Consider the following 18,303-nt stretch of genomic DNA (forward strand, 5'->3'; position numbering starts at 1 on the left):
CAGTAACAGCAAAGAACCGCCCCTCAGAACCCCCATGTCCCCTGATGATCCCATCCTGTCCGTATCTGAGGATGACGTAAGTGCATCCTTCAGGTGAGTGCATCTGAGGAAAGCATCCAGCCAGGACTGAGAAACTGGCCAAGTATTAAAAATCTGTGCTGACCAACTTACCAATGTATTCACAGATATCTTCAATATCTCACTCCAGCAGGGCATGGTACCCACTTTTTTCAAACAGGCATCAATCATACCAGTGCCTAAGAAAAATGTAGTATCCTGCATAATGGCTATCAACCAACATCATTGACGTCAACAGTAATGAAGTTTTTTGAAAGACTCGTTTTGAAGCATATCAACTCCTGTCAGACTGGTGCTGTGAATACATTCCAATGTGCTTAGCATCTGCTGTAGATCCGTTGCTATGATATCTCTCTGGCTCTACATAAAATCCTGGAACCCTTGAACAGTAAAGATGCATTCATCAGGATGCTCTTTATTGACTTCAGTTCAGCATTTAACACCATCATCACCTCAAAATTGATCAGCAAACTCCAAGACCTGAGACTCAACACCCCACTATGTAATTGGATCATGGTCTTCCTCACCTCCAGACCATAATCAGTGAGGATTGCTAAGAACATCTCCACAATCTCCAATACCGAAGCGCCAGAGGCAGCGTTCTTAGCCCCTCCTCTACTCACTTTACACCTATGACTCTGTGGCTCGGTACGACAATGACACCATCTACAAATTTGTCAATGATACCATGGTTATGGGTTGTATAAAGGAAGGGAGTTTGAAAACTTGGCTGAATGGTGCACCAACAACAACCTTGCACTCAATGTCACCAAAACTAAGAAGCTGATTTTTGACTTCAAGAAGGGAAAGACAGAGGTATACAATTCGGTAATCATTGGGGGATAAGCGCTGGAGAGGCTGAACAAATTTAAGTTCTTGGGAGTCACTATTTTGGGGGATCTTTCCTGGATCCAACACGCTAATGGCATCGTGTAGAAAGCACGTCAGCACCTCTACTTCCTCAGGAGTTTGCAGAGGTTTGGTATGACATTGGAAACCCTGGCAAATTTCTATAGATGCCTGGTGAAAAGCATGCATCATGGACTGGCATGCTGATACCAATACACCTGAGTGTAAAGACCTCCAAAAAGTAGTAAGCATAGCTCAGAACATCATATGCAAAAACCCTCCCCACCATCGAGAACATCGTGAGGAATGCTGCCGTCGGAGAGCAGGAACAAGCATCCGCACCACCGAGCACACACTCTGATCTCACTGCTACCATCAGGAAAAGGGTATACACCACTAGGTTCAGGAACAGCTGCCACCCCTTCACCATTAGACTCCTCAATAACAAACTCAATCAGGGTCTCATTTAAGGACTCTTACTTGTTTTATTTTCCTCTCCATTTATTATTTTGGACATACAGCACTGTAACAGGCCATTTTGGCCCATGAGTCCGTGTCACCCAATTAGCCTACACCCCCAGTATGTTTTGAACGGTGGGAGGAAACTGAAGCGCCCAGGGAAAACCCATGCAGACGTGGGGAGAATATACAAACTGCGTGGGTTTCCAACCCCGGTTCTGATCACTGGCTCTGTAAAGGCATTGCGCCAACTGCTATGCCATCCGTGCTGCCCAAAAATCAGTCAGTTGTACAGTCAGTTTGTTTACATTTCTTTATTTGTTTACATGTGTATGTTGAGTACAGTTTTTTTTGTACTATCAATAAGTGGTAGTACTGCCTGGCCTCCAGGAAAAAGAATCTCAAGGTTGTATGTGATGTATGTATTCTGGAAAGAAATCTGAATCTGAGATTGTTTGAATTTGGATTTTCTGGAAACTGGGCAGCTTTGGGGAAAAGTCATTGTGGGTCAGGAGGAATAATAATTCTTTCTTCTTGGCTCCACAGAGTCCCAACTCCATGAAAACTCGGTTTTATTATGGCTACCTCTCATAATATGCTTGGAAGAATTAAAACCAGTTTTATCAGCACTCCAATGACTCATTGCAGTATATCCTAATTCGCGTTAAATTGGAGCGTGTAAAATCAGGATTTCACTGTAGTGTATATTCCAGTTATGAAAATTAATATTGTTAATCAAATTTATTCTGTAATCTGAAATGCAGACTGGAGGCTGGAATATCACAGGTCCTTGGGATAAAGACAACTTCATTGAAGTGTTGAAGATAGTTTCTGGGACATACAGGACAAGTCCTTTCTTCACAATTGACATTGGTGCAGACTCTAAAAGTTCTAACAACAACGTCATTGAGGTATCTAAATTTGTTGTTTGTGAATCTTTCAAAATTATAAAGTATGTGACAATTGCGAATATTTACATTTACTTCGATGCACGCCATGGAACTTGTCATGTAAGTCCACCCACTAAGCTGTGAAAAATTGGTACTTCAAACTGTAGGACAATAACATTGAGTTGTGTGTTTTAGGTTAATGTTATTTTAAATTTTTTTTTTTACACACTTCTTAACATTGAAGTTGCTACATTTTTGTCATTTTTATTTTGTCTTCCAGATTGATCAGCCAAGCTTGCTTCTTCCATCTCGTGATTATTATCTCAATAAAACAGCAAATGAAAAGGTGATTCATCAGAATAAATTTAGCGCAGAAAATTATTTTTAATACTTTTGTCCTTAAGAGATCTTTAGATGTTCACTGGTACAGATCTCAAGGTTTCCACTGTACTTGCAGTAAAATCAAGGCTATTGAGCAAGTGTCGCTCAAGGGAGTAGCCAGCTCTAGTTTCTCCATATTAGCATATTATCTATACAAAATATTGATGTTGTAATTTCTCTTCAGATTACTTTGATGGCTTTCTTGTTAATGTGTACATTTAATTATTTTGAAGGTGCTGACAGCATATCTGAACTACATGGTTGAACTGTGTGTGCTTCTGGGAGGAGATTACAATTCAACATACACTCAGATGCAGCAACTATTGGAATTTGAAACAATTATTGCAAATATCACAGGACCCCAGGATGAACGTAGGGATGAAGAGAAAATATATCACAGAATGACTATTGCAGATTTACAGGTACATTAAAGGAAATACTTCTGAATTAAATTGCTTCAAATTGAAACTAGAAACCCTTGTGTTTGAAAGATAATTGAACTAATATTGTGCTTTTATGTTGTAAAGCTTTAATTTTAATTATATTAAACTTGTAATACTACATCATGATCATAATTGCACAATCTCTGAAAGGTTCGTACACAACACCACTACTTGTCAAAATAATTGTTAATTACACGGGTTACAAAGCACTAAGTAATAGATGCAAACTGAGATGCTTCTTTTAAAAGTTTTATGAGTCTCTTGACTCAAAATATTGTGGCTATTTGGGATAAAGGCAGTGGATGTTTGGAGGTCAAGTACTATCTTGTTTTTAACTAATTGTGATTCACTATTCACTCTGGAATTGATAAGAACTCTGATACCCGTGTTGGTCCCACTTTTGCCTTTATAAAATGTTGTCAGTCAATGTTTTATTGAGATGAGTTTGTCCTTCTGAAGATAAATTGTCATATAAAGTTGGTCCCTTCTCACTACAGATACATTTCAAGTCAGCTGATGTGAAAGACATCTCTGGGAGTCACCCTTACAAAACCATACAAGTGTCATCTGTGCTAGTTCATGCTTCAAGATTCCTTTTCATTGGAAAATTTCACTCCAGATTTGAAAGTGTTCTCCAAACATATAGGATGTTATGAAACAATTCTCTAAATTTTCTCCCTCCAAAGAAAAATTATGTGAAATTGGTGTTACCGCTAGAGTAACATGATGAATGACAGTGTTGATTGAGGTGACAGAATGCTTAATGGTTGACTACAGGGTCTTGATAGTATTTGTGGGAATATTACACAGGAGTTAACCGCAGACTTTGCAGTGCTTCTGGAAACCCCATGATACCACTACACTGAAAACAGGCCATTTGTCCCTTTTAGTCTGTGCTGAAATATCATTCTACTAGTTCTACTGTCTTGCACCCAGTCCATAATCTTTCAGATCTCTCCCATCCATGTATCTATCCATTTTATTCTTAAAACTTGAATGAGTGTGGCAGCTTGTTCCACACTCCCACAACTATGAGTGAAGATGTTCCCACAACTATGAGTGAAGATGTTCCCACAACTCTGAGTGAAGATGTTCCCACAACTCTGAGTGAAGATGTTCCCACAACTCTGAGTGAAGATCTTCCCCCAAACCTTTCCCCTTTCACCCTAAAGCCATGTCCTCTCATATTTATCTCTCCTAATCTAAGTGGAAAGAGCCTACTTGCACTTATTCTGTCTATATCCCCCATAATTTTGTAAGCCTCTTTCAAATATCCCCTTCTTCTACACTCCAAGGAATAAAGTCCCAACCTATTTAATCTTTCCCTGTAACTGAACTCCTGAAGACCCAGCAGCAGGCCAGTATATCTTTTCTGCACTCACTCAATCTAACTGATTTCCTTCCTGTAGCTAGGAGACCAGAACTGCATACAATACTCCAAATTTGGCTTCACCATACCATCCCAACTCCTGCATTCAATACTTTGATTTATAAAGGCCAAGATTCCAAAGCTTTCTTTACAACCCAGTGTACCTGTGTCACCACTTCCAGGGAATTATGTATCTGTACACCCAGATCCCTTTGATCCTCCACACTCCTCAACACCCTACCATTTACTGTGTATGTCCTACCTTGGTTTATCCTTCCAAAATGCACACTTGACTGTATTAAATTCCATCTGCCATTTTCTGGTCCATTTTTACAGATCCCTTTGCAAGCTTTGAAAGCCTTCCTTGCTGTCCACAACACCTCCAATCTTAATAGCAAACTTGCTGATCCAATTTATCAAATTATCATCCAGATCATTGATGTAGATAACAAACAACAATGATCCCAGCACCACTCCGAGGCATACCTCTAATCACAGGACTTCAGTCTGAGAAGCAATCATCACTACCCCTCTTGGTATTCTCCCATTCAGCCAATTTTGAATTCAGTTTTCAACCTCTCCATGCATACCTAGTGTCTGAACCTTCTGAACTAAGGGACCTGTGGGAGCTTGTCAAAGGCCTTAAAGTCCATGTAGACAATATCCACAGCCTTTCCTTCATCTACTTTCTCGGTAACCTCCTTAAAAAAACTCCAGATTCGTTAAACACGACCTACCATGCACAAAGCCATGCTGACTCTCCTTTTAATCAGCAGTTGCTGGTGTGTTCTAAAATCATAGGTTGGTCTGCAAACTTTTGCATCTCTACCATATTTGGTGTGCTATGAGCTGAGCCTCCAATTAACTCTTTCCTGAAGCTTGTTTTCCATTTTCATCTGCTCTTAACAAATCCTGCAGTACAGATCTCTCATGTCAAATGTTGTACGTGGAAGAAAATGATGTTATATTAGCTTCGAGTGTCTTCCACAGGTGGTCTCAGAAGTTGTCTTCTTAATATAGAAGAAAGAGAGGTATGCCAATTAGCTTGTAGTTTTGTGAATGAATAGTAGCAGAATAGCAGTATCAATCTGTATCAGGTTGAAAGAGGAACATTTTTCTGTTGACTTGCTGACACAAGGCTACTCGTTGGCTACATCTGAAAACACCATTGGTATTCCTGCTGTGGAGGGACATTAAACCAAATTTATATCAGATGGAAATAATGAGTATTGGAAATTCAATGGAATTTGTTCATAATGATATTCAATTAGTGAGAGGGAGGGAGGGGAAAAAAGAAAAAAAAAATGATATTCAATTAGTACTATTATGTCACAGACCAGCAGCAATAGAAATTCACAAAGACAGTTTTATTTTTAAAATAATATTTATTAATAACTACTAATATGTTACCCAAACCATTACAGCTTAGGCACAATTCTGCAAAGTATATTCAAAGTTCAGTCTTAGAAATCCCATGTAGAAACATAGACTTTTAAACTGATTCTTAGAAGTAATTATGAAGGAGGTGAGAGACTGAGTGATCAGATGGCTGGTAACTCACAAATCCTTGTTGAGTTGCTTCCAGAGAAATGTCCTTTCATACTCCCCTCTTCCTTGTGTAGGTTAATGAAAAGTGTGACTTCCATGATGCTTCCAAAACCCAGGCATGGGTCAGTCAAAATTACCATAACAATGGTCATGATCTAATGCAGGAATTTGCCTGCTTCCTTTGCTCAGATATGGGTCAATCAAAATGACCATTACAATGGTCACGGTGGTTCAATAATTCACCTGACAAGGAGAATCAACAGAAATGTCCATTTCCACACAGTCATTCCATCTGTGTTTATCAGATGCCTGGCTGATCGATACTGAATTGTGTCCCAATCACATGACTTTCTCCATCTGTTTTTCCAGAATAAACAACCATTGTTTTTGATCTTAGTTGAGAGCATCAACCTTGTTTATAGTTTGGACCTGATGGTGCCATCCAGTGTGTGAAATATTGTGAAATCAGTGAATGTTTGCAGGCTGCATTAACCCCCAAAATGTGTCACTAAATAAAATGGTTTAAACAAACTCAGTTCACATTGGCAATAAACTCCTTACATTTTGTTAAAAGGAATACAGCTTGCATAAACTGTGCATAAATGTTCAAACATTGGCTTGTTTGTGTTTTGTTCCAGAATTTAGCACCTGTCATTGATTGGTTGGATTATCTATCATTTGCACTGGCACCTCTGGGCCTGAATGACACAGAACCTGTAGTTGTCTATGCCAAGGAATATCTGCAGTTGGTGTCTGATCTTATCAATAATACTGACAAGAGGTAATGCAGTTAACCTGTTTGTTGGTGCATAGAGATTTGATTAATTGTGTTACTTTTGACCACATGCAAATGGACGTTTGCCATTTAAATAAAATAGATGAGCTTGTTAGACTCAGTGCAAAAAGAAGGATACCAGAATTACAACTTAAACCTAGCAGGAAAAGATGAACAGACAATTGAAATTAATGCTGAAGCATACAAGCGAAACAAGCAGTGAAGAAGGTATGCTAGCCTTCACAGCAAGAGGATTTGAGTACAGGCTCAAGGGTGTCTTGCTACATTTATACAGGACCTTGGAAGCAGATACAAGAGTAGAGTTTAAGAGGCCTATAGTTAGGACATATGAGTGTACAGAAAATTGAGGGATATGTCTCATGTAAAACCAACACTTTCAGTTTAACTTGGACATCTTGTTCAAAGCAAGCATGCAGGTTGAAGTACCTGCTCCTATGTTGCCCTGTTCCATATTCTTTACAGTTATTGGTACCATGGTACCATTGTGAGCATGTTTTTACAAGTGCCTGGTCATTTGCATTGTAAAGCAGTGAAGAAGGGAGCCAAAAAAATAATAAAAGTGTGGTTATTTTTTTCTGGAATTCTTGATTATAAAGTAGATTCTGCCCTTAGAAGAATGGCAAAAATAACCCACTATTTTAAAAAAAGGAATTAAAAAAAAACTGGAAACTACAGACTGGTTTAATACCAGTGGTAGGGAAGGTTCTGTAGGCTATTATAAAGGATATAACCAGGCATTCGAAAAATAACAGGATTCGATAAAGTCAACAGAGTTCTAAAATGGAAATTTTTTGACAAAAGTATTGGACGTTTTGAAAATGTACTGGTATAATAATTAAAAGAGAATCAGTTGATATTGTGTATCTAACCACTATTTTCAGAAAGCTTTAGAACGAGTATGGTATAAAAGTTTAATATGTAAAATTAAAGTGCATGTCATTGAATTTAGTATTTGGGCATGAATTAAAATTGCTTTAGATGGGAAACATAGTAGTAAATGTATCTTTTTGGGTGGCAGGCTGTATCTCGTGGGATATTGCAGTTAAGTGCATTTCTCTACCTGGGTGATGCTGAATAATGTGGATGAATGTGAAGTTATCCATTTTAACCATAAGATATAGGAGCAGAATTGAGCCATTTGCCCCATTGTGTCTGCTGCATCATGAGCTGATCCATTCGCTCACTCAGGCCACTCCCCAGCATTCTTCCCATAATTTTTGATGCCCTGACTATTTAGATACCTATCAATCTTTGCCTTAAATATACCCAAGGACTTGGCCTCCACAACTGCCCATGGTAGAAAATTTCAGAGGTTCACCACTCTAAGAAGGAAAAAGCAGAAAGATGGCATTTAATTTAAATGGTGTTGGATTGGAAAATATTGATATAACCATACAACAGTTTATGGCATGGAAACAGGCCATCTTGGCCCTTCAAGTCCACACCAGTTCACTCAAGCAACTCTGCTAGATCCCCCCCAACTATTCTCCACCCCCTCTTATCTATGTATATATCCAGCCTCCTCTTAAATGAAAGAATTGACTCTACCTCAACCATTTCCTCTGGAAGATTATTCTATTCAGCCACCAAAAGAGCTTAGCTAGCCTATCAGGGAAAGCAGATCACAAACACATCAATCAGTGCCGAGAGGGCTTTGACCATGCCCCTCATCTTGAGAATAAAAGCAGGGTTGTGAGCCCAATAAAGCTCAGTGTTAACTACAATCAACTGGGGTCTGTGTCATTCTTTCTGAGCTAACCTGCATGCAGCTATAACCTCTCTTGCGCTATAGGCTCCGCAGAGCCATAGCTTGTAGTAGCAAGCTACAAAGTGCTGATTTCTTAAGGAAATGAAGAACAAACTATGTACTATTTTGGCTGCTTTTATTCCTGAAATCCAAGTCAACTATGTGGCTCAGAACTGAAGAAGTTCAACATCATTGTCGTGCAATTAACACAGAATTTAAGAAGTCAATCCATGCCACGAATTCAGTGTGAAGTGTTAGGTGTTAACATCATTCTGACTCATTTAATAAGAAGCTTCCTCTAATGTTTCTCTTAAAATTTTGCCCCCTTACCCTCAACTTGTGTCCTCTTGTTTCAACCTCCCCTGCTCTCTGGGGAAGAGTCTACTTGCATCTAGTCTATCTATTCCCTTCATAATTTTGGACACCTCTATCAAATCCCCTCTCAACCGTCTATGTTCCAATGAATAAAGTCCTAACCTCTTCAATCTTTCTCTGTACTCTAGGCATTTTAAGCCAGTCAACATCCTTGTAAATCTTCTCTGTACCCTCTCCACCTTACTATATCCTTCCTATAATTTGGAGACCAGAACTGAACACAATATTCTAAACCTGGCCTCACCAACACCTTAAACAGTCGCAGCATCACTTCCCAGCTCCGATACAAGAAGACTTTGATGTGCTTGTATATCAGCCGATGTAAGCAAGCATACAAGTGAAACAAACAGTGAAGAAGGTATGTTAGCCTTCACAGGAAGAGCATTTGAAGACAGGCTCAAGGGTTTCTTGCTACAATTATGCAGGACCAAGGTAGACCATGTTTGGAGTCTGATGGACAATTTTGGTTTCCATACTAAAGGAAGGATATACGTCATGGAGGGACTGTATTGAAGGTTCACCAGACTGCTTCCTGGTCTGGCGGGGTTACTGCATGAGAAGAGAAAAGATTAACTGTTTATATTCATTAGAATTTAGAAGAATGACAAGGGATCTAATTGAAATGGCACCAAATATATCTAAACATGAATGATCAACCAAGCACAGATGCAGTGCAGAACTACATGTACTGAACAGCATGTAATCGATGGAGTTGAGTGATTTTTCAATGGACAGATTAAACTCTTCAGTACTACATATCTAGCTATGAATGTGGATGTTCAATTAAGTAGATAATGGAAGAGGTAGAGTTTGTAATTACAAAGTATATCAAAGCCCAGTATATGAATGTTAAAGACCAGCCAAAGCATTGGCATCCATGTAGAGTCAGAAGCAGCAAAAACCATCCTGCTTTTTCTGTGAAACCCTACCATCAGAAAGCCAGTCCTTAGCTAATTTGATTCATGCCACGTGATACCAAGAAATGACTGAGAATTTTGGATCATGCAAAGACTACAGGATCAAAGAATGTCCCAGCTACAGTGCTGAAGACTTGCTCTCCAGACTAACTACATCCTCAGTAAGCTGTAAATATTAATTTACAGCACTGGGATTAACCTGACATTGTGGCAGCTTGTCCAGTATATTGTGTTACCAATATAATTGTGATTGAATGTTCAATAAACTTACCCAACCAAGTTTATGAATTTGAAGAATGGGTCAGACTTCCATATTAAATGAGTCAGAATGATGTTAACACCTAACACTTCACACTGAATTCGTGGCATGGATTGACTTCTTAAATTCTGTGTTAATTGCACAACAGTGATGTTGAACTTCTTCAGTTCTGAGCCACATAGTTGACTTGGATTTCAGGAATAAAAGCAGCCAAAACAGTACATAGTTTGTTCTTCATTTCCTTAAGAAATCAGCACTTTGTAGCTTGCTACTACAAGCTATGGCTCTGCGGAGCCTATAGCGCAAGAGAGGTTATAGCTGCATGCAGGTTAGCTCAGAAAGAATGACACAGACCCCAGTTGATTGTAGTTAACACTGAGCTTTATTGGGCTCACAACCCTGCTTTTATTCTCAAGATGAGGGGCATGGTCAAAGCCCTCTCGGCACTGATTGATGTGTTTGTGATCTGCTTTCCCTGATAGGCTAGCTAAGCTCTTTTGGTTGTGGCCAATTGGAGGGCAGCGCTGCGGGCCTCGTGCAGCCTGCTGGATTGTTGCGTTCATCCTTCATTTTGTGAGGCCCTGTGGGGGAGCTGGGAACGGCTGCCACAACTTAATGTTAATGATACTTAGGAAAGCAAATAATTATTTTTTAGGTAACGAACAATAATTTTAGTAAATTGTGCATCTGTTAAAATTTTATTAATTTATAAAGTACAATTATCCTTGTAAAATTATCTCTGCAGTCACATTTGACTTGACTTTATCTCCCTATAATTATTGTTTAGCAGGCTTGAATGATTTGTGTTTATAAAGTTGTGCTCTGTTAAACACATATAGTTGCCTCCCTGACCGTTCCTCTTCAAATTGCTAACTTGCACTGGATTACAGTTCCATAGACTTTAAGCTGTTGTTGCTCTCCTCCAAACACAATAAGGATCTGATATTTTTCAAGTTATTCTGGAGAAGTGGATGGAGTAAGAACCACTGAAGGATACATCCAAATATAATAATAGCCAGTGGACATTTTTTTTTGGCAAGATTAGTTCATGTTGTAAAGAATATTTAAATAAAACAATTTTCTCTTTATTTATCTATTTATTTATTTATTTCTGCCTGCCACAATAGTGTGGATCTCCCATTGTCACCCATTTCAATTCCCCATCCTATTCCCCTGCTGACATGTCTTGTGTGCTGCCAGACTGAGACCACCCTGCAGTTGCAGGAACAGCACCTCAACTTCCATCTGGGCACCCTCAAACTGAATGATATTAACTTTGACCTCTCTGGTTTCTGTTAATCCCCTTCTTGCCCCTGTCGCCTTTTCCGCCAGCTCTCTCTCCCGCTCTCTTTTTTCCCCTGTCATCTTTCACAGAAAGAATTGAGAATTGATTCTCACTTTTCCTCTTATCATATCCACTTAACAACTTTTGTTGGTCTGGACTCCTTCCCCTCCCATTCTTCAGTCTGACACTTTTCTGTTCTTTGCTTATATCTTGAAGAAGGGCTCAGGTGTGAAATGTTGGTAATACATTTTAACCTCCTGTGGATGCCATGAGACTGGCAGAGTACTTCCAGCATTTTTGTTTATTTTTACTACAATCACAATATCTGCAGACTTGTGTCCAACTCCTGTAGGCAGGAGCTGAAACAAATGCCAGTAGTGTTGGGACTGAGGCATTCCTTGCCATTGACTGAGGAATAAGAATTCTTTGGAATTTTGTAATATGATCAAATGTTGGTATGGACTGAGGATTCTTTCAGGTTAGGTTTAGAGAATTATGGATTTCTTGAAAGTCATCAATGAGGAAAGCACTTTTTTCGCTAGGAGTCTAGGCTTGAGCCTGCTTTGGCAGTGTAGATGCTGTACTGCTGGATGTTTAAAGATCATTTGTTTCCTAGACTACAACCCAGGCTGGAGGTGGGTGAAGGATAATTAAATCCAATAGGAACTTATTTTATTGCTGTTGGAATGATATAACTCGCTAATTGTAATTCTAAACGTACATGAGCAGGAACAGGAAGTGTTAGATCCATTGTCCAACCAAATCTTCCCTCTTGCCCTTTCTCAGTTCAGAAATGAGAGTTCATTGTGACTGGCCCACTTCTTCAATGATTTAAGGTGTTTGAACTGAGTTTCATGTGAGAGGATCGAGGTGAATGCCCTCTTAAATATTGAGTCAAAAGACTGAAGGTTCATTCAAAGCTGCCAGTGCAGTGCAATATTGTATTGAAGATGAAATGGGTTCTGGCTTTTGAGCTGAATTTTATTTTTTAAAAATAAAAGCATTTCAGGTGGATGTTAAAGATTCTATGTTTCCATTTTAAAGAGTCTGTGCGATTTCTTCTGCTTTCCTGACCAATAGTACTTCCTAAGCCAGAAAATTAATGAATCACTGTTTGTTCAAAATGGCCATCAAAGACTAGTTTATTATCTTTAACCTGGGAGAACTGGTTTCAATTCTGATATTAGGTGTTGCCTATGGAGAGGATGCAGGTTCTGGGTGACCCTAAGAACAGTGGGTGACCCTAAGAACAGTGGGTGACCCTAAGAACAGTGGGTGACCCTAAGAACAGTGGGTGACCCTAAGAACAGTGGGTGACCCTAAGAACAGTGGGTGACCCTAAGAACAGTGGGTGACCCTAAGAACAGTGGGTGACCCTAAGAACAGTGGGTGACCCTAAGAACAGTGGGTGACCCTAAGAACAGTGGGTGACCCTAAGAACAGTGGGTGACCCTAAGAACAGTGGGTGACCCTAAGAACAGTGGGTGACCCTAAGAACAGTGGGTGACCCTAAGAACAGTGGGTGACCCTAAGAACAGTGGGTGACCCTAAGAACAGTGGGTGACCCTAAGAACAGTGGGTGACCCTAAGAACAGTGGGTGACCCTAAGAACAGTGGGTGACCCTAAGAACAGTGGGTGACCCTAAGAACAGTGGGTGACCCTAAGAACAGTGGGTGACCCATCATGTTGGCTCTACCATCCAATAAGATCATGGCTGATCAGGCCTTTTCCCCATAACCCTCAGTTCCCTTACGATGCAAAAATCTATCCAGATTGGTTTTGATATATTTAATGTGGCAGCCTCTACTGCTTCCTTGTGCAGAGAATTCCACAGATTTGCTACTCTTTGTGAGAAGCCGTACTTTTCTCTTTCAGTTTTGAATAATACACCCCTGCATCTTGAGGCATCTCACCTACCAGTGGGGGAAAAAAGGTTTTCTTCTTCTACCTTGCCTATTGCTTTCATAATTTAATATGCTTCTACAAGCTGTGGCCTCCCTTTCTTCTAAATTCCAGCGAGTACAGTCTCAGGCAACTCAATTTCTAGAGCTCACCCTCTTAGCTTTCATAAAGCTTGTGAGCCTCCTCTGCACCACCTCCAAGACCAGTATATATATATATTCTCAAGTAGTGAGACCAGAACTACATGCGCACACACCAGGTACAGCCTCACCGGTACCCTGCACAGTTGCAGCAGAACATGCCTGGTTTTAAATTTAGTCCCTCTAGGAATGAAGAGCAACATTCCATTGGCTTTGTTGATTACCTATTGCACCTGCCAACCTATTCATGTACAAGCACTTTCAAGTATCTCAACACAACAATGTGCTGCAATCTTTCACCATTTAAATGATAGTAATCCGATCTGCTATTTTTCTTCCAGAGTGGATCACCTTATGTTGACCAATATTATACTCCATCTGCCAGATCCCTTGCACATTCACTTAACTTTATCTCACTGCAGACTTTTTCCTCGGAACCATTTGCTTTTGCTCTCAATTTTGTGTCATCAGCAATGTTGGATAAGTTACACTCCAAATCATTTATGTATTAAGTGAACAGGCCCAGCACAGATTTGTGAGGCACCTCAAAACTACTGATTGCCAGCCAGTGGATCACTCATTTATCCCAACTCTGTGCCTTTTAATGGTTAACTGATCCTCTAACCATGCTAATATTATTACCCCCACCCAAATCCATGCATCCATATCCTGTGCAGAAGTCTTTTGTGTGACACCTTACCAGATGTCTTCTGGAAATCTAAGTGTGCACTTATTATATCCTCAAAATGCACTCCAGTATATTTGGTAAACATGATGTGGCCTTCCTGAATCCAAGATGCACCTGCCTGATGGAATAATTTCTAGCCATGTCTTACTATTTCTTCCTTAATGATAGCTTCAAGCATTTTTCTGACTTCAGGCATTTAGCTAACTGGCCTATAGTTACCTGCCTTGTGTCTATATCCCTAAATAGTGGTATAATGTTTCCAGTCTGCTGGGACCTGTCCAGAGTCCAGAAAAAATTGGCAAATTACCACAAATGCATCAACTATAACTATCAATATATATTTTTTTGCCATGGGATGCATTCCATCAGGACCAGTGGACTTGTCTACTTTGAGAATCACTGGTTTGTCCAGCATGACCTCTTTATTGGTAGCAATTGTATTGAAGTCCTCACCTCCCATTTGATTCTTGGCATCACTATTTGGTGAATTACCAATGTCTTCTAAAGAAGCCTAACAAAATATAGTTGTTCAAGGACTCAGCCATTTCCATAATATCCATGATTAATTTTCCTTTCTGATCTTCAAAGGGACCTATGTTCACTTTAGCCACCCTTTTCTGTTTTATATATTTATAAAAACATTGAGTCTATTTTTAAACTATGCTAGTTTACTTTCATAATATCTTTCTTTATTGCTTGCTTAGTGTTCTTGTGTGCTTTTTAAAGTTTTTCCCATCTTCTAGCTTCCCATTATTCTGAGTGACACTGTGTTTGCATGAGCTTTTAATTTAATGCCTTCCTTTCTTTAACAGTAACACAGTTAGTGTATTGCTAAACACAATGCTATTACAGTACTGCGCCAGCGATCCTTTTCGAATCCAACACTATTTTTAAGAGTTTGTATGTTCCCCCCATGTCCATGTTGGTTTGTCTGGGTTCATCTCACCTTCCAAAGACATATGGGTTTGGTGGTTTGATTGATCACGTTGGTGTAATTGGGTGGTGCAGAAGGTCCAGATACTATATTGTATCTCTTTTTAAAAAAAAAAATTCCTTTAATTATCCAAGATTTTTAGAAATCTTCCATTGTTCTGCTACAATATAGCCTTTGTTTCATGTCAATATAAGCCAACTTCCCACTCATCATGTTGTGGTCTCCCATGTTTAGGCATAAGATACTACTTTTGGATCTTAAATTTTCAACCTTTATTTGCATGAGAAATTCTATGATCACCCTTTTGGAAATTATCCCTAACTATAAAATCATTAATTTTATCTGACTCATTATACAGGATCCGATCAAGAATAACTTGTTCCCATGTAGATTTTCTAATATGCTATTCGTGGTGGCATTCTATGAAGTCCTCCTCAAGACTGACTTGATCACCTCGACTTGCCAATCAATGTCCAAGTTAAAGTCGCCCATGACAACTGCTGTTCTCATCTTGCATGCATCAGATATTTATTAGCTCGTTGCCAGTGCCACCATAATGTTATTATTTGTGGCCTATATGCTATATCCACCAGTTTTTTTTTTCCTTGCTATTCTCTATGCAGATGGAATCATCTGCCAAGTTCTTAGACCCTATATTGCCTCTCATTTTCACCTTGATCTAATCTTTAGTTAACAGTATGACCTCACCTTCCTGTCTATCATTCCAATATCTTGATATCCAAAGATATTTAATTCCCCATCATCTCTACCCTTCAACTAAGTTTGAATAGCCACTAAATCATTCCCCTTTGCCATCAGCTTGTTGACCTTGTTTCAATTGCAATTGGCATTCAGAGAAAATGCCCTTGCACATTGTTCTTTTGGAATCAAGTTATCTTTTTGTCTTCTGCTTTTGATTTTTTTTCTGTTCTTCACTTTAAAAAATTTTTCTAACTTTTGCTCTAGCCTCTGTAGTGCTTCCCTCTGTTGTTCTGCATAGATTCCCACCCCTGCCACATTAGCTTAAACAATTCCCTATAGCACGAGCATACTGCATCCGTCCTGGTTCTGCCCAGATCTGATTTGTGTGGGTCTCACCTTCCCAGAACTGATTCCAATGATCCAGTAATCAGTATCTTTCTCTCCTTCCCAACCCACGTAATCATCCTAACCCTCCTGATAGCGATACTCTGATTAGCATGTGGCACTGGTCGCAATTCTGAGATTACTGTATTTAAGGTCCTAGATTTTAATTCCTCTCCAAGATTCCTTTTTTTAATATGTATACCTATATTGCGCACAGCTACACATACAACTGCTGTTCCTATGCAGTGCACAGTTGCATTGACTGCTTTTTTTGAATGATTTGTTACTATCTGCTATCTGAATATTTAATATTCTGAAATTTTGGATACTTTCGTAATTTTTAAATTTTCATTTGTAAAGTTTCCTTTGAATTTTGCTGTCAGAAGATTGCTCTGTACATATGATACTAACTACGTTATCATTTAAAAGTTGACATTTTATAAAAGATGTTGCATATTAATGTATAGTTAGAAGAGTTGTGGCAAACAATGAAGCAGCCATTTAATATAGAGTTTTTTCATTGATAACAAAGATCATCTGAATTAAATATTTAAATATGTTTGGTTTCTTCCCTGAATTAATATTGTGTTCACTTCAGCAAATAGGTTAAAATTTCAAATATTGTGTCAAAAGTCCAAGATATTAAATTTATCTTTTAAATCAATCAGCATTTTGAACAATTACATGATGTGGAATTTGGTGCATAAAACAGCATCCAACTTGGATCAGCGATTTGAAAATGCAAACAAAAAATTTATGGAGACATTGCTTGGAACAAAGAAGGTGAGATTTAAAAGTTAGGATGATGTCTTACTCCTTAGATGATGAGAAAATTAGAGTTAAAAAATTTATTTATGAGAATTAAGATTTATTTCTACATTTGTAATGGTTTTAATTTCTTAAACCCAGTCAGGTTATTCTGTTTGTAATTTTCATTTGTTCCGAATGAAAGATGTACCATTGTAGATATGGTTTCATTCTAAAATGCATGGCTTCTTGAGCCTTTTGGAAATATATTTATTGTATTATTTTACACAATATTTGTCAATAATTTTTTGTAATTTTATTCAATTTGTAAATTTTTCTGAAATTATGAAGTCTATAACTATAAATAGTTAAAGTAAAAATTAAAAAAGTCATCAAGCATTTGTAACTCTTAATGCCAATGTTAAGAGTTCACAACAGGATTACTTCATTTGAATTCTGAAGTTCAATAGTTGCAATCAGCTTTATGTCGTCCACCGGGGAGGCAGACTTCTCATTGTTCTCCAAATAGCTGTCTAGTCTGGCCATTTTGACATCTGTAGGCAATGATGCAATACCTTTTGGTTACCTTGCCACCAGATACATAGTAATCGCCATTTTAAAATCATTTTGAAACTCATGCACACAGCATTACATTAAAAAAATTGTTTTTAAATAGATAGTGACTTATTAATTTGATTCATAAGACTAGTTTTAGTAGATATTCATAAACAAGATTTGAAGAATAATTAAGACATTACTATTCAGTGAACCAAGATAATTCTCTTGAAATTGATTGGTGAAGTTGGTGCAACTTTTTTGGATGTAAAATTTAGGCAGCATGGATAGTGTAATGGTTAGTGTAATGGTTAGTGTAATGGTTAGTGTAATGGTTAGTGTAATGGTTAGTGTAATGGTTAGTGTAATGGTTAGTGTAATGGTTAGCGTAATGCTATTTCAGTGCTAGTGACTTGGGTTCAAACATGGCATTGTCTGTAAGGAGTTTGTCTGCTCTCCTCGTGTATCTGTGGGTTTCCTCCGGGAACTCCAGCTTCCTCCCACCCTTCAAAATTGTATGGGTGTTGTAAGTTCATTGGTCTATTTGAAAGGCACAGGCACGTGGTCTGGAACATCCCTATTACTGTGCTGTACATCTAAATTTATGAAAAAAATTATAAAACACTCACACCTTGTGCATCATCGTCTGTCCCATATTGGAGTGCATGTGTGGTGAATGTCTGCCCAGCTGCCTGTCTCCCCTCTGGCGAGCCTTGCTGTACTAACATTGGCTGTGCATTATCTCTACTGTTAAGAACACTCCCCTTGGGTATAACTGTGTATGCACCCATTGTCTTTCATTATTGTACCGTGAGTTTCTGCTAATAAAAGCCATGATTATTGTTTGACCACGT

The 18,303-nt window shown here is 38.7% G+C and overlaps 1 protein-coding gene across 5 annotated transcripts in view; it reads left to right on the top strand.

Annotated features, from left to right (window-relative positions):
* Positions 1-18,303, top strand: part of LOC138742545 (endothelin-converting enzyme 2-like) — a 215,691-nt gene that overhangs the window by 169,475 nt on the left and 27,913 nt on the right. For all 5 annotated transcript variants that reach the window (XM_069897093.1, XM_069897092.1, XM_069897091.1 and 2 more), the window contains 5 exons: positions 2,151-2,297; positions 2,557-2,622; positions 2,891-3,079; positions 6,656-6,798; positions 16,816-16,930. In XM_069897093.1, coding sequence (XP_069753194.1) covers positions 2,151-2,297; positions 2,557-2,622; positions 2,891-3,079; positions 6,656-6,798; positions 16,816-16,930 — 660 coding nt within the window. The remainder of the gene's footprint in view (positions 1-2,150; positions 2,298-2,556; positions 2,623-2,890; positions 3,080-6,655; positions 6,799-16,815; positions 16,931-18,303) is intronic.

Source organism: Narcine bancroftii, chromosome 9 (assembly GCF_036971445.1).
Source record: "Narcine bancroftii isolate sNarBan1 chromosome 9, sNarBan1.hap1, whole genome shotgun sequence".
Classification (NCBI taxonomy): Eukaryota; Metazoa; Chordata; class Chondrichthyes; order Torpediniformes; family Narcinidae; genus Narcine; species Narcine bancroftii.